This window comes from Homarus americanus, unplaced genomic scaffold (assembly GCF_018991925.1).
Source record: "Homarus americanus isolate GMGI-L3 unplaced genomic scaffold, GMGI_Hamer_2.0 scaffold49667, whole genome shotgun sequence".
NCBI lineage: Eukaryota > Metazoa > Arthropoda > Malacostraca > Decapoda > Nephropidae > Homarus > Homarus americanus.
Window position 1 is genome coordinate 5,939,454 of NW_024738608.1, and position 12,500 is coordinate 5,951,953.

General features: G+C 44.7%; 1 protein-coding gene across 1 annotated transcript in view; it reads left to right on the forward strand.

Moving 5' to 3' along the window:
• LOC121874156 (mucin-19-like) overlaps nucleotides 1-12,500 on the forward strand; it is a 71,691-nt gene that overhangs the window by 35,127 nt on the left and 24,064 nt on the right. Inside the window, exon 9 of the mRNA XM_042378128.1 lies at nucleotides 9,218-9,552. Coding sequence (XP_042234062.1) covers nucleotides 9,218-9,552 — 335 coding nt within the window. The remainder of the gene's footprint in view (nucleotides 1-9,217; nucleotides 9,553-12,500) is intronic.

The window sequence follows — 12,500 nt, forward strand, 5'->3', positions numbered from 1 at the left end:
GGGGTGTTTATATACTATGGAAAGAGGTGATTTAAATGGTAATGGTGGTGATGGGTGGGAATGTTTAATGGTAAGGGGGGGGAGGGCGATGGTGGTGATGGGTGGGAATGTTTAATGGTAAGGGGGGGAAGGGCGATGGTGGTGATGGGTGGGAATGTTTAATGGTAAGGGGGGGAAGGGCGATGGTGGTGATGGGTGGGAATGTTATGCTGGGTGAGAATGTTTAATGGTTTTGGGTGAATGTTATGCTGGGTGAGAATGTTTAATATGTTTAGGAGAATGTTCTGGTATAAGAGGAAGGTGACTCACGTATGTTAATTATAGAATGTTGCTTCCTATAAAATGTTTACAATGATGAATTTACGAATGTATATGGTGTATGATGAATATAGAATGAAGCACATATCACCCAAGCATGAGTGGTATTGACCAATCAGAGCTCAGTACACCCAAGCATGAGAGGTATTGGCCAATCAGAGCTCAGTACACCCAAGCATAAGAGGTATTGACCAATCAGTACCCAGTAAACCCAAGCATGAAATGTATTGACCAATCAGAGCTCATTACACCCAAGCATGAGAGGTATTGACCAATCAGAGCACAGTACAGTACACCGTAGCATAACCCAATCTAATCACATTTAATGAGTTTCCTGACCCACTGACGAGGGTTCACACTGAGGTGAGAACTTAATCTGTTTTCCAGGATTTCGTGTCTATATATAGTAGACATTCATGGGAAAATTGTGCCCAGATTTTTAAATGGCTATATATTAAAATCTGACCATTTATATATTGGGTCATGGTAAAGAATTGTTAGATTTTAAAAGGATTTATTTAAAAATCTGGGGATTGTTTTTTGGTGGTTCTGTGCTTATGAGAATGCCCGGATTTTTAATGATTTTATATTAAAATCTGGGTATAATTCTCCATAACCCTAAATATATAAAAAAATCCCAGATTTTCACGATTATATATAAAAATCTGGGCATTATTTTTGTCTATGACCTGTGTATATAACAATAATACCCAGATTTTTAATGGTTTTATGTAAAAATCTGGGCATAGTTTTCCAAAACACTGTATATATAATAAAATACTCAGATTTTAATATATAACCATTTACAAATCTGGGCATTCTCATAATCACAGGACCACCAACATACAATCCCTAGATTTTTAAATAAATACTTTTAAAATCTGATAATTCTTTACCATGACCCAATATATGAATGATCAGATTTTAATATATATAGCCATTACAAAATCTGGGTAATATTTTTTCAATGACCCCTGAATATATATATATATATATATCCCGTGACTGAAAATATACTCAGAAAAATAGGAACTAAGAGAGAAAATAAAATAAAGGTAGTCCACACAAACCATCACTCACCATAACACAAACTATCACTCACCATAACACAAACTATCACTCACCATAACACAAACTATCACTCACCATAACAAACCATCACTCACCATAACACAAACTATCACTCACCATAACACAAACCATCACTCACCATAACACAAACTAACACTCACCATAACACAAACTATCACTCACCATAACACAAACTAACACTCACCATAACACAAACTATCACTCACCATAACACAAACTATCACTCACCATAACAAACCATCACTCACCATAACACAAACTATCACTCACCATAACACAAACTAACACTCACCATAACACAAACTATCACTCACCATAACACAAACTAACACTCACCATAACACAAACTAACACTCACCATAAACACTACATCACCATAACACAAACTAACATTCACCATAACACAAACTATCACCCACCATAACACAAGCCAACACTCACCATAACACAACTATCAATCACCATAACACAAACTATCACTCACCATAACACAAACTATCAATCACCATAACACAAACCATTCACATAACACTCACTACCATAACACAAAACTAACACTCACTCATAACACAACCATCTACCATAACATAAACTATCACTCACCATAACACAACTATCACTCACCATAATGACAAACTCACACTCACTATAAAACACACACACACACACACACACACACACACACACACACACACACACACACTGCACACCACACCACAAATTAATCCCTGCCCTTATATTTTCTACCTTTTGTTATGGGAAAAATACGACAGGAAATTGAAAAACCCTCTTTAAATCACTGTTGTTTGATATTCTTGAAACAAAAACAAAAATATTCTAGCAGAAAGAAATCATAGGGTAAAAAATAATGGTAGGGTTTTTTTTTTTTTGACCTAAAGTGTGGTAGTGTTTTGTTGATGTTGGTTGGTATATATGTAAATAAAAAGTTTTAATTGAAAAAGTAAATTAAAATATATGTGGTTGATAAGTTGGTGCTGTTTATGGTTGTGGTGTGTTGTGTAGGGTTGTGGTGTTGTGGTGTGTTGTGTAGGGTTGTGTTGTTGTGTTGGGTTGTGTAGGGTTGTGTTGTTGTGTTGGGTTGTGTAGGGTTGTGTTGTTGTGTTGGTTGTGTGTGTGTGTGTTGTGTAGGGTCAAGCAGGTGTGTTGTTGTGTTGTGTTGTGTAGGGTTGTGTTGTTGTGTGTGTTGTGTTGGGTTGTGTTGTTGTGGTGTGTTGTATGTTGTGTTGTGTTGTGGTGTGTTGTGCAGGGTTGTGTTGTGCTGTGTTAAATGTGTTATGTTATGTTGTGTTGTTGTTGAAGCATTGTATTATGGTCGTTTTTGTGTTGTTTACTGGTTGTGTTGTGTTGTGTATGGTTGTGTTTTCACCTCACATCCCCACCAATGAAAACACAGATTTACACCTAAACAAGTAACTTTTGTATCTACATCATGAGTCAACACCACTCCTCCCTGTGTCCATTCAACGATGTTTTATGCCCATTACGTTATCCATATCATTTATCTTAACTAGCAAACTTACCATGTCCTATTTTCCCAATTAGAGATAAAATAGAGTTTATACGTAAATTGGGATATTCTTTGTGATTGCTTGTGACGTCATATCTGCCTTCTTTGTGATTGGTTGTGACGTCATATCCGCCTACTTCGTGATTGGTTGTGAACTTGTGACGTGTTACTGTATAATAAAGCTTCCTTACGTAGCCTGGGTCTCAGTAGGGCTGCCACCATCTTAGAGAAAGGTGCTCTATCTCTCCCAGCTTGTGATCTGTGTTGTTTTGCTAGTGTCTGTATCTGTCTGTATCTGTCTGTCTCTGTCTGTGTCTGTCTGTGGTGATGAGGAAGCGATCGTAGTGGTTCAGTAGGCACGTAGTTCTTTCTGCCTCGTCGATTTCCAGTTATCTCACGTACGTACACAAACTAGAACACGATCATACAGTTATAGTTCACACACACACACACACACACACACACACACACACACACACACACACACACACACACACACACACACACACACACACACACACACACACACACACACACACACACACACACACACACACACACACACACCTACCTTTACTCTCCCTCTCATTGCCTTCCCTCTTCCCTCCCCTCTCCCTTTGTCTCCCCCCTACCCAAGTGAGAGGTGTCCTTGGGGGGAGGGGAGGGGAGGGGAGGGGGGGTAGGGTTACATAATTACCAGTATGAGGAAGGATACATAAACACACACACACGACTCTCTAACTCTGGCAGAGCTGCCTGCGGGGGGAGGGGAAGGTGGGGGGAGGGCTATAGTAGAGGAGGGAGGGCCAGGGGAATGAAGAGAGGGGGGGTTGAGGAGGGCGTCAAAGGAGGGGGAAGTGTTGGAGAGGGGGAGTAATAAAGGAGAAGGGGATGGGAAGGAGAGGAGGAATAAAGGAGAAGGGGATGGGAAGGAGAGGAGGACTAGGAGGAACTGCATGTGAGTGGGAGGAGAGGGAGTAATGAGTGGGGTGGCAACGTCCAATTTGTCTGCTGGCATTTAATAACTTTTTTTTTTACTTCAATTTTCGTGGGTTTTTTTCCTATTTTTTCTTTTTTTTTTGCTTGATCCGTCTTTTAATTTCCTACTCTTCTTTCTTTCTTTCTTCCTACTCTTCATTTTCCTATTCCTCCTCCTCCTTCTGTTGTTCCTCCTCCTCTTTCTCCTCCTCCTTCTCCTTTTTCTTCCCTTCCTCCTTCTCCTCCTCCTTCCCCTCTTTCTTCTCCTCCTCCTTCTCCTCTCTTGCTCCACCTTTCTGTAAACAAAATCCCACAAACCAGGTTGAATTAATATGATGAAACTTTGGAGGTAAGTTTGGTTTGTCCCAGAAAGAATACATTGACTTTTTAGAGAAATTCCCTCAGAGATGAAGAGCAATGTCTCTGAAACGGGTCACGAGATTCTGGTGAAACTTGATCAAAATGTGGTATCAAGCCTAAGAAATAACCCATATAAATTTGTGATTAGTAGGTCAAAGGTCAATTCCACAGGTCGAGGTCAAAGTGGGGCATAAAATTGGGCATGGAAGGAGTAGAAGGGGGGTTACTATGAACAAAATATCCCAGAAATGGTTGAGTAAATTTTGATAAATCCTGATTGATATGTTTCCTGATATCCAAGGATGAAGTGATATGAATTTGGTGAGAATAGGTCAAAGGTCAACACCACAAGTCGAGGTCAAAGTTTGATGTAAGAGAAGAGGTTGAATCTATACCATGGTGAACCCTTTCCTAATCCTTTATCCAATTTTCTCACTCACTTCCCTCTCCCTTTTTTGTTACTTACCCTCTTTCTCTCTCTCGCTTATCTCCACCATCCTTCCCCTTCCTTATCTCACTTCCGTCTCCTCTGCTACCCTAACCCCGACCCAAACCCCTACCCTAACCCCTACCCTAACCCCTACCCTCACCCCTACCCAAACCCCTACCCTCACCCCCTACCCTCACCCCACCCAACCCCTACCCTAACCCCTACCCAAACCCCTACCCAAACCCCTACCCTAACCCCTACCCTAACCCCTACCCTCACCCCCTACCCTCACCCCCTATCCTCACCCCTTACCCACCCAGTTTCGCCGTTCTTCCCACTTGATGACAGAACCTAATTTCCGTTCCCTTATCTTCCTATCGAACTGTGAGCTGTGCTTCCTAGAGACCAACACACACACTTGTTTAAACTCTCAGCTCTCTAGACCTAATTTAGTTGCATATTTCTCTATTTCAGTTCATATGTTTCTGTTTTCTTTATTCATTATCTTCCTCTGTTATCTTGTCTACTAATTATCTACCTTTGTCTACTAATTATCTACCTTGTCTACTAATTATCTACCTTGTCTACTAATTATCTATCTTGTCTACTAATTATCTACCTTGTCTACTAATTATCTATCTTGTCTACTAATTATCTATCTTGTCTACTAATTATCTACCTTGTCTACTAATTATCTACCTTGTCTACTAATTATCTACCTTGTCTACTAATTATCTAACTTGTCTACTAATTATCTACCTTGTCTACTAATCATCTACCTTGTCTACTAATTATCTACCTTGTCTACTAATTATCTACCTTGTCTACTAATTATCTACCTTTGTCTACTAATTATCTACCTTGTCTACTAATTATCTACCTTGTCTATTAATTATCTACCTTGTCTACTAATTATCTACCTTGTCTACTAATTATCTACCTTGTCTACTAAATTACCGTCTTTATCAATTACTTTATTTACTTAATTACTTACCGGAGTATTTAACTATTGACCTAATTATTCGTCCTATTTTTAATCACCTAATTTGCCACTTAATTGTCTACCTAATCTACCATCTACCTAATTATCTACTTAATGAATTAATTATCTGCCTAATTATCTCATTTCATCGGTGAGTTAGTTCATTCTCTATCTAATTATATAATTCATGGGTGATTTTTCATTAGATTATATAGGGAATTAGTTGGTTGAGTAGTAATTATATGTGATCCATAACACACACACACACACACACACACACACACACACACACACACACACACACACACACACACACACACACACACACACACATACACACACACACACACACCGTAAAAGTAAACAGTTCCTCTGGCCTCACTCTCTTACAAATTACTATTAAGTAGCTCCCACTTAAGGCCCATTCACTTTACGCCCTCAGCCCTCACAAGTAGCCGTAAGTGAAGTGGGCACACGTACTAAGGGGCACTTTAGAGGGCGGGAGGGGTGCACGTGATAGGTGGGTGAGAGCCTCAGTCATTAGTGGGAGAGGTGGGAGTGGGTGAGGTGTGTGGGAGAGGTGGGAGTGGGTGAGGTGTGTGGGAGAGGTGGGAGTGGGTGAGGTGTGTGGGAGAGGGGGAGTGAGGAGGTGTGGGGAGACGGGGAGTGTGTAGCCTCTCACTCACCCTGTGTGTGTGTGTGTGTGTGTGTGTGTGTGTGTGTGTGTGTGTGTGTGTGTGTGTGTGTGTGTGTGTGTGAACAGTACTGGTAAGTAGATTGGGATGGAAGAAGAGAGAGAGAGAGAGGAGAGAGAGAGAGAGAGAGAGAGAGAGAGAGAGAGAGAGAGAGAGCTACCTGCTTCTCCTCCTCGGCAGCTGGCAGACAACACCACACTACCTGTGATGGCTCTACTAATTACTGGAGTGTGTGTACCTGTCTAGCGCCCTACAGCAACGAGTGATCATCACGTCACCTGGGCGGGGCTGCCTGCTGCTGCTGCTGCCAACAGTATTTTGTCTGCTGCTGCCAATAGTACCGTGTCTGCCAACTGTACTTTGTTGTTGTCAAGAGTAATTTGTCTGTCAGCAGTACTGTCTCCCTGAACAACATGTGACTTAACCTTGGCTTTGGTGGACATAGTTTATTGCGTTAGTGAGGCAGTGTAGAGTGAGGGACCCGCAGTGTAGAGTGAGGGACCCGCGCCACAAGTAGGTAGACAGAGGCATGTCAGTCAGTCAGTCAGTCAGTCAATCTATCACCCATCCAGCCAGTCATTCGATTAATCAACCAATGAGTCAAGTCAGTAAAAGCATTCATAGAGCTGTCTAACGCAACAGATAAAAGGGAAGATATATTTATTACGTATCACCACACACACACACACACACACACACACACACACACACACACTCACACACACACACACACACACACACTTCATTAATTACAACTCTTATCTTGGCTTTACTCTATAAGGAATTTTGTTGTCTCTATATTTCGTTTTTTTCTTTAATTGTTTCGTTCAGTAGGAATTTTTTTTTATACATTTTGGGTTAAATTTTTTTTAATGTTTTGTGTTTGTGTTCCGAGATTGTTGTTGTTTGTTGTTGTTGTTGTTGTTTGTTATGTGATATGAATTGTTTTTATAGAGTGTTTAGGTGTGAATGTTTACCAGTGTTTTGAGGGAGGTGTTTATTTGTCTGTTTGTTTCTCTCTCTGTTTGTTTGTCTCCATCCCCTCTCTCTTCTTCCTTCCCTCTCCCTACCCCCTCGTTCCCCCTCTCCCCAACCCCCTCTCTCCCCACTCCCTCCCCATCTCCCTCTCTCCCTCCCCCACCCTCTCTTACTCTCCCACTCTCTCTCCCCACCCCCTCCCTCCCTCCCTCCCTCTCACCAAGCATCCACTAATGGCAATCTCCACCACGTCTTCCCACCACGTCTTCCACCACAGGCCGAGGGAGCAGTTACCCGTGATGGCTGTCTCTGTACACGGTCCCGGTCTCATTACCTCAAATAACTAACATTGTCAATCTTTATAAACGATACGTGACAGAAGCTGGGACTGTGTGTGTGTGTGTGTGTGTGTGTGTGTGTGTGTGTGTGTGTGTGTGTGTGTGTGTGTGTGTGTGTGTGTGTGTGTGTAGAGTGAAGTTTGTTGAGTATAATTATTTAGTTTCCTTAATAGCCTTTCCTGACATGACTGAGGGAGTTTTTTAAATTGTCAAGTAATGTGTCAGGGAGGGGGGAGGGCTGGGAGGCCAGGAGGGAGGGCTGGGAGTGTGTCAGGTGGGAGGGCTGGGAGTGTGTCAGGAGGAGGCTGGGAGGTGGCCAGAGGGAGGCTGGGAGTGTGTCAGGTGGGAGGCTGGGAGTGTGTCAGGTGGGGAGGGCTGGGAGGAAGCCAGGAGGGAGAGTTAGGGAGGTGTCAGGTGGGAGGGCTGGGAGGCTGTGGGAGGGCTGGAGGTGTCAGGTGGAGGGGCTGGGAGTGTGTCAGGTGGGGAGGGCTGGGAGTGGTCCATCACCTGGGCAGGTATGGTCATTAATAGCTTCCTGCCACACACCAGGTGTGATTCCCTCACACACACTGCCTGTGACTGGATCCTTCAAAGCTCCTACGATGGTTTCTCCTGTACTCTCTCTCTCTCTCTCTCTCTCTCTCCATTTTTTCCATCTTCCCCCTCCCTTTGCCCCCTCTTCCCTCCTTTTTTCCTTCTCTCCCTTTCCTTCTTCTTCTCTCTCCCCCTCCTTTTCCTCCTTTACCCCCCTCCTTCCGTCTTCCCATCCCTCCCCCCTACTGTTGGTTAGGTTAGGTCTGAGAATCTAATTTTGTGTCGTAACCTAAGTACTACGCCAGGCACTCAGATACGTCCACACATCACCAATTAGGGGAAACTTATTGCCTTTCCTCTGAGAATCCGGTCATTACCCACTTCCTGGCCTGAAGGTGTTGACGGCGCCGAGGTCAGGTGAGGGATGGGTCAGGAGAACAGATGAATGAGGATGCTGCCATAACTATCCTGAACGATGGGTAGTTGGTTAGGTTAGGTTAGGGTGAGGGAATATGACCGCGGTAATAATAATAATAATAATAATAATAAATAGGAAACGAGAAGGAGTGAGGGAAGAGGAGGAGGAGGAGGGTCAGGTGATAGAGGGAAGGACAGGTGGCCAGAGAGACTCACCTTGACACCTGCCTTAATCACACACCTGTTGTGGAAGAAAGTCCGCTTGAGTCGCAGGGGGGTACAGGAGGAGGAGGGGCAGAAGGGTGGCGGCAGGCAGCAGTGGAAGACGGTTGAGGGGATAGGAGGAATGGGGATGGAAATTACAGGCAATTGGAGTTGGAACAATCAGTGAGGGGCTGAGGAGAGGGACTGGAGGGCGGATGCGGTGGGGGTTAACAGTGAGGGGCGCGGGGGGTAGGTGAGGGGTTAGTATTAGCAGTATTGGTGGTTTAGCAAGAGGCGGTCTGACGTCATCTAAAACGCACGTGTTGTTATGATTTCACAGCTCGTAAATATAAACGTCAACAGACATTCACTCAGCGGAGGTACTGTAGGTGCTTCAGGCGAGGGTATCAGTGCTTCAGGCGAGGGTATCAGTGCTTCAGGCCAGGGTATCAGTGCTTCAGGCGACGGTATCAGTGCTTCAGGCCAGGGTATCAGTGCTTCAGGCCAGGGTATCAGTGCTTCAGGCGAGGGTATCAGTGCTTCAGGCGAGGGTATCAGTGCTTCAGGCGAGGGTATCAGTGCTTCAGGCGAGGGTATTAGTGCTTCAGGCCAGGGTATCAGTGCTTCAGGCGAGGGTATCAGTGCTTCAGGCGAGGGTATCAGTGCTTCAGGAGAGTGCATCATTGCTTCAGATGAGGGTTTCACGTATCGATACCATTAACTTTATTACTCTCGGGTGGATCTTGTTTACATATCGTCACGTAAAGATTATAAACATTATGTCGTATTAGAACCGCGAGCATATACCCAGCTGTCCTGAACCAAGACCAAATATTATCATCTCTATAATATTTGTGTTTTTTTTCATTTCCGCGTCTAGTTCCCACCACCTGTCTAAATAACGTCCTCTCTATCTCTGTCAATTTTCTGTCTAACTCCTCGACGTCGTGATGGGAGCTGTAAACCTGTTTTTTGGTCTTACCCTCAGCCACCCACCAAGGAAGATTTTGTGTGTGTGTGTGTGTGTGTGTGTTGGGGGGTGGGGGGTGGAGAGAGATACCAGGGTGTCAGCACCTTCCTGTAGGCGCTGACGAGGCAGACGCAATTTCCTGGGGTTGGCGGTCCGCTCTCCCTGGTTTGTTAGTGCCACCACCACCACTACTACTACTACTACTACCACCACTACCACCATCACCACCAGCACTACCACCATCACCACCAGCACTACCACCATCACCACCACCACCACCACCACCACTACTCTTACTACCTCCAACTTCCCCCAATACCACCACTACTACCCCCACCATCACTACTACCAGCACTACCACCATCACCACTAGCACTACCACCATCACCACCAGCACTACCACCATCACCACCACAGCTCTCGCACAATCACTCACCTGACACATATTTTCCCTTTGATTATTCCCTCTGATTTTCTTCCCTCTGATTTTCTTCCCTCTGATTTTTTCCCCCCGCCACCAAGAGGAAAATATCTTAGGACTATATAAACATTACTTCCCCTCTGTCGTACGTCTATCATGCGTCATAAATCTTGTCCACACGATAACACCAACACATAGCTATTGATTGGAACAAAACTTGGTGTGTCGTTACATCACAACAGCATCTGAGTCCAGTTCGATCGTTAGGGTTTTATGTAGTTAGTATTGAGAGTTATGAGCAATTAGGCTTTGTTATGATGCTGAGGGAGATTTGACTACTTTTTATTTTGTCTATTTTCTTATGTGTTATTGTTTTTCTTGTTATTAGTGTTGTTGTTTATTTGGTGTTGTTATTGTTGTTGTTTTTAATGAGTGTAATGGAACCCTATTTCGACTCCATTACGAAATAGGTCAAGCATATTTCCTTCTCTGTCACTTCTTCTCCCCTCTCCCCCCGTCAACGCTCCTCCCTCCTCCTCCCCCGTCAACGCTCCTCCCTCCTCCTCCCCCGTCAACGCTCCTCCCTCCTCCTCCCCCGTCAACTTGCTTTCTCCCTCCTCCTCCCCCATCCAACGCTCCTCCTCCTCTCCCCGTCAACGCTCCTCCCTCTCCTCCCCCGTCGCTTGCTCCTCCTCCTCCTCCTCCCCCGTCAACGCTCCTCCCTCCTCCTCCCGTCGCTTGCTCCTCCCTCCTCCCTCCCCCGTCAACCTCCTCCCCTCCTCCTCCCCGTCAACGCCTCCTCCCTTCTTTCCTGTCAATACTGTTCTCTCTTCACCCTCCCCTCCTATCACCTCCTCTACTCACCCTTCATCCCTTATCCTCCCCTCACCCCTCATCACTGCCACCCCTCACCCCCTCCCCCCTCACCCCTCCCCCTCATCATCAACTCCCTCCTCTGTCAGTTCTTCCTTCCTAAACTCCCTCTTCCGTCTACACACATCATCGGCTAGTGACAGGCAGTGACAGAGGCCGCCACACTCACCACCAGTAAATGACTCCTGGTGACAGATGGAGACAGTAATGGCTCCTGTCCATGGCTGTTACTGCAGTGGAGGGAAGGGGAAGGGGAAGGGGAAGGGGTAAGGGAAAGTGAAAAGGTAGGGGAGAGGATGAGGCGAGGGAAGGGACGGGAAAGGGGAGTAGAGATAAGGGAAGGAAGACAGAGGAAGGGAAGGAGGGAAGGAAGGAAATAAGGAAGGGGAAGGAAGGGAAGAAGGCGAATATTAGAGGAGAAGGGAAGGAGAGTGGCACAGGAGGGGATGGAATAGGGGAAGAGAAAGACAGGAAGTAGATAGGAGAGGACGGAAGGAAAGAGACGGGAGAGGAAGAAAAAAATAAAGGGAACAAGAAAGGAGTGGACAGAAGGAACGGAAATAAATAAAGGAGGGAGGGAGAAAAGGGAATGAAATAAAGAGAGACGGAAAGAATGAATAAGGGAGGGAGTGAAACAACAAGAAGGAAGGAGGAAAGAAAGAAAATGAAGGGGAAATGAGGGGAAAAAGTGGGTAGGGAAGGAAGTAGAGAAGAATAGAGGGAAGGAAGGAAGGATGGGTGGGTGGAACTAGGGGAAGGGAAGCAAAGAAAGGAAGGGGAAAGGAAGGAGGAAAGAAGAGGATCACCATAGTAAACACGGAAACATTGGCAAGGTTACCCCTCATTAGGTCCCCTCCACCGCCTCCGCCCCCCCCTGCCCTTGGGTCTAGACTCCCTAAGACTCGCTCCCTATTTTGGTCCCTAACCTAACCTAACCAAACCTAAGCCAACCCACCGAAAAGGAGAGAGAGAGAAAGAGGTTATTATCCTTCCTCCATATCATCATCATCTCCTTCGCCTATTTCCTTCACTGTCAATCCTTTAAGCCTCCTTTATCACTCTCCGTATCCCACACCCCATCTCCTCCCTCTCTCTCTCTCTCTCTCTCTCTCTCTCTCTCTCTCTCTCTCTCCTGTCTCTCTCTCTCTCATAAATCATTACCAACACATATTTTGGTCACTTAGTTAAAATCTTCCCAAATTTCTCCTACTGTACTGTTGGTAATACTGTTGATAATGTTAGTAATACTGTTGATACTGTTAGTAATACTGTTGGTATACTATTTGATAATGTTGTTGATACTGTTGGTAATACTGTTGATACTGTTGGTAATACTGTTGATACTGTTGGTAATACTGTTGATAATGTTGGTAATTCTGTTG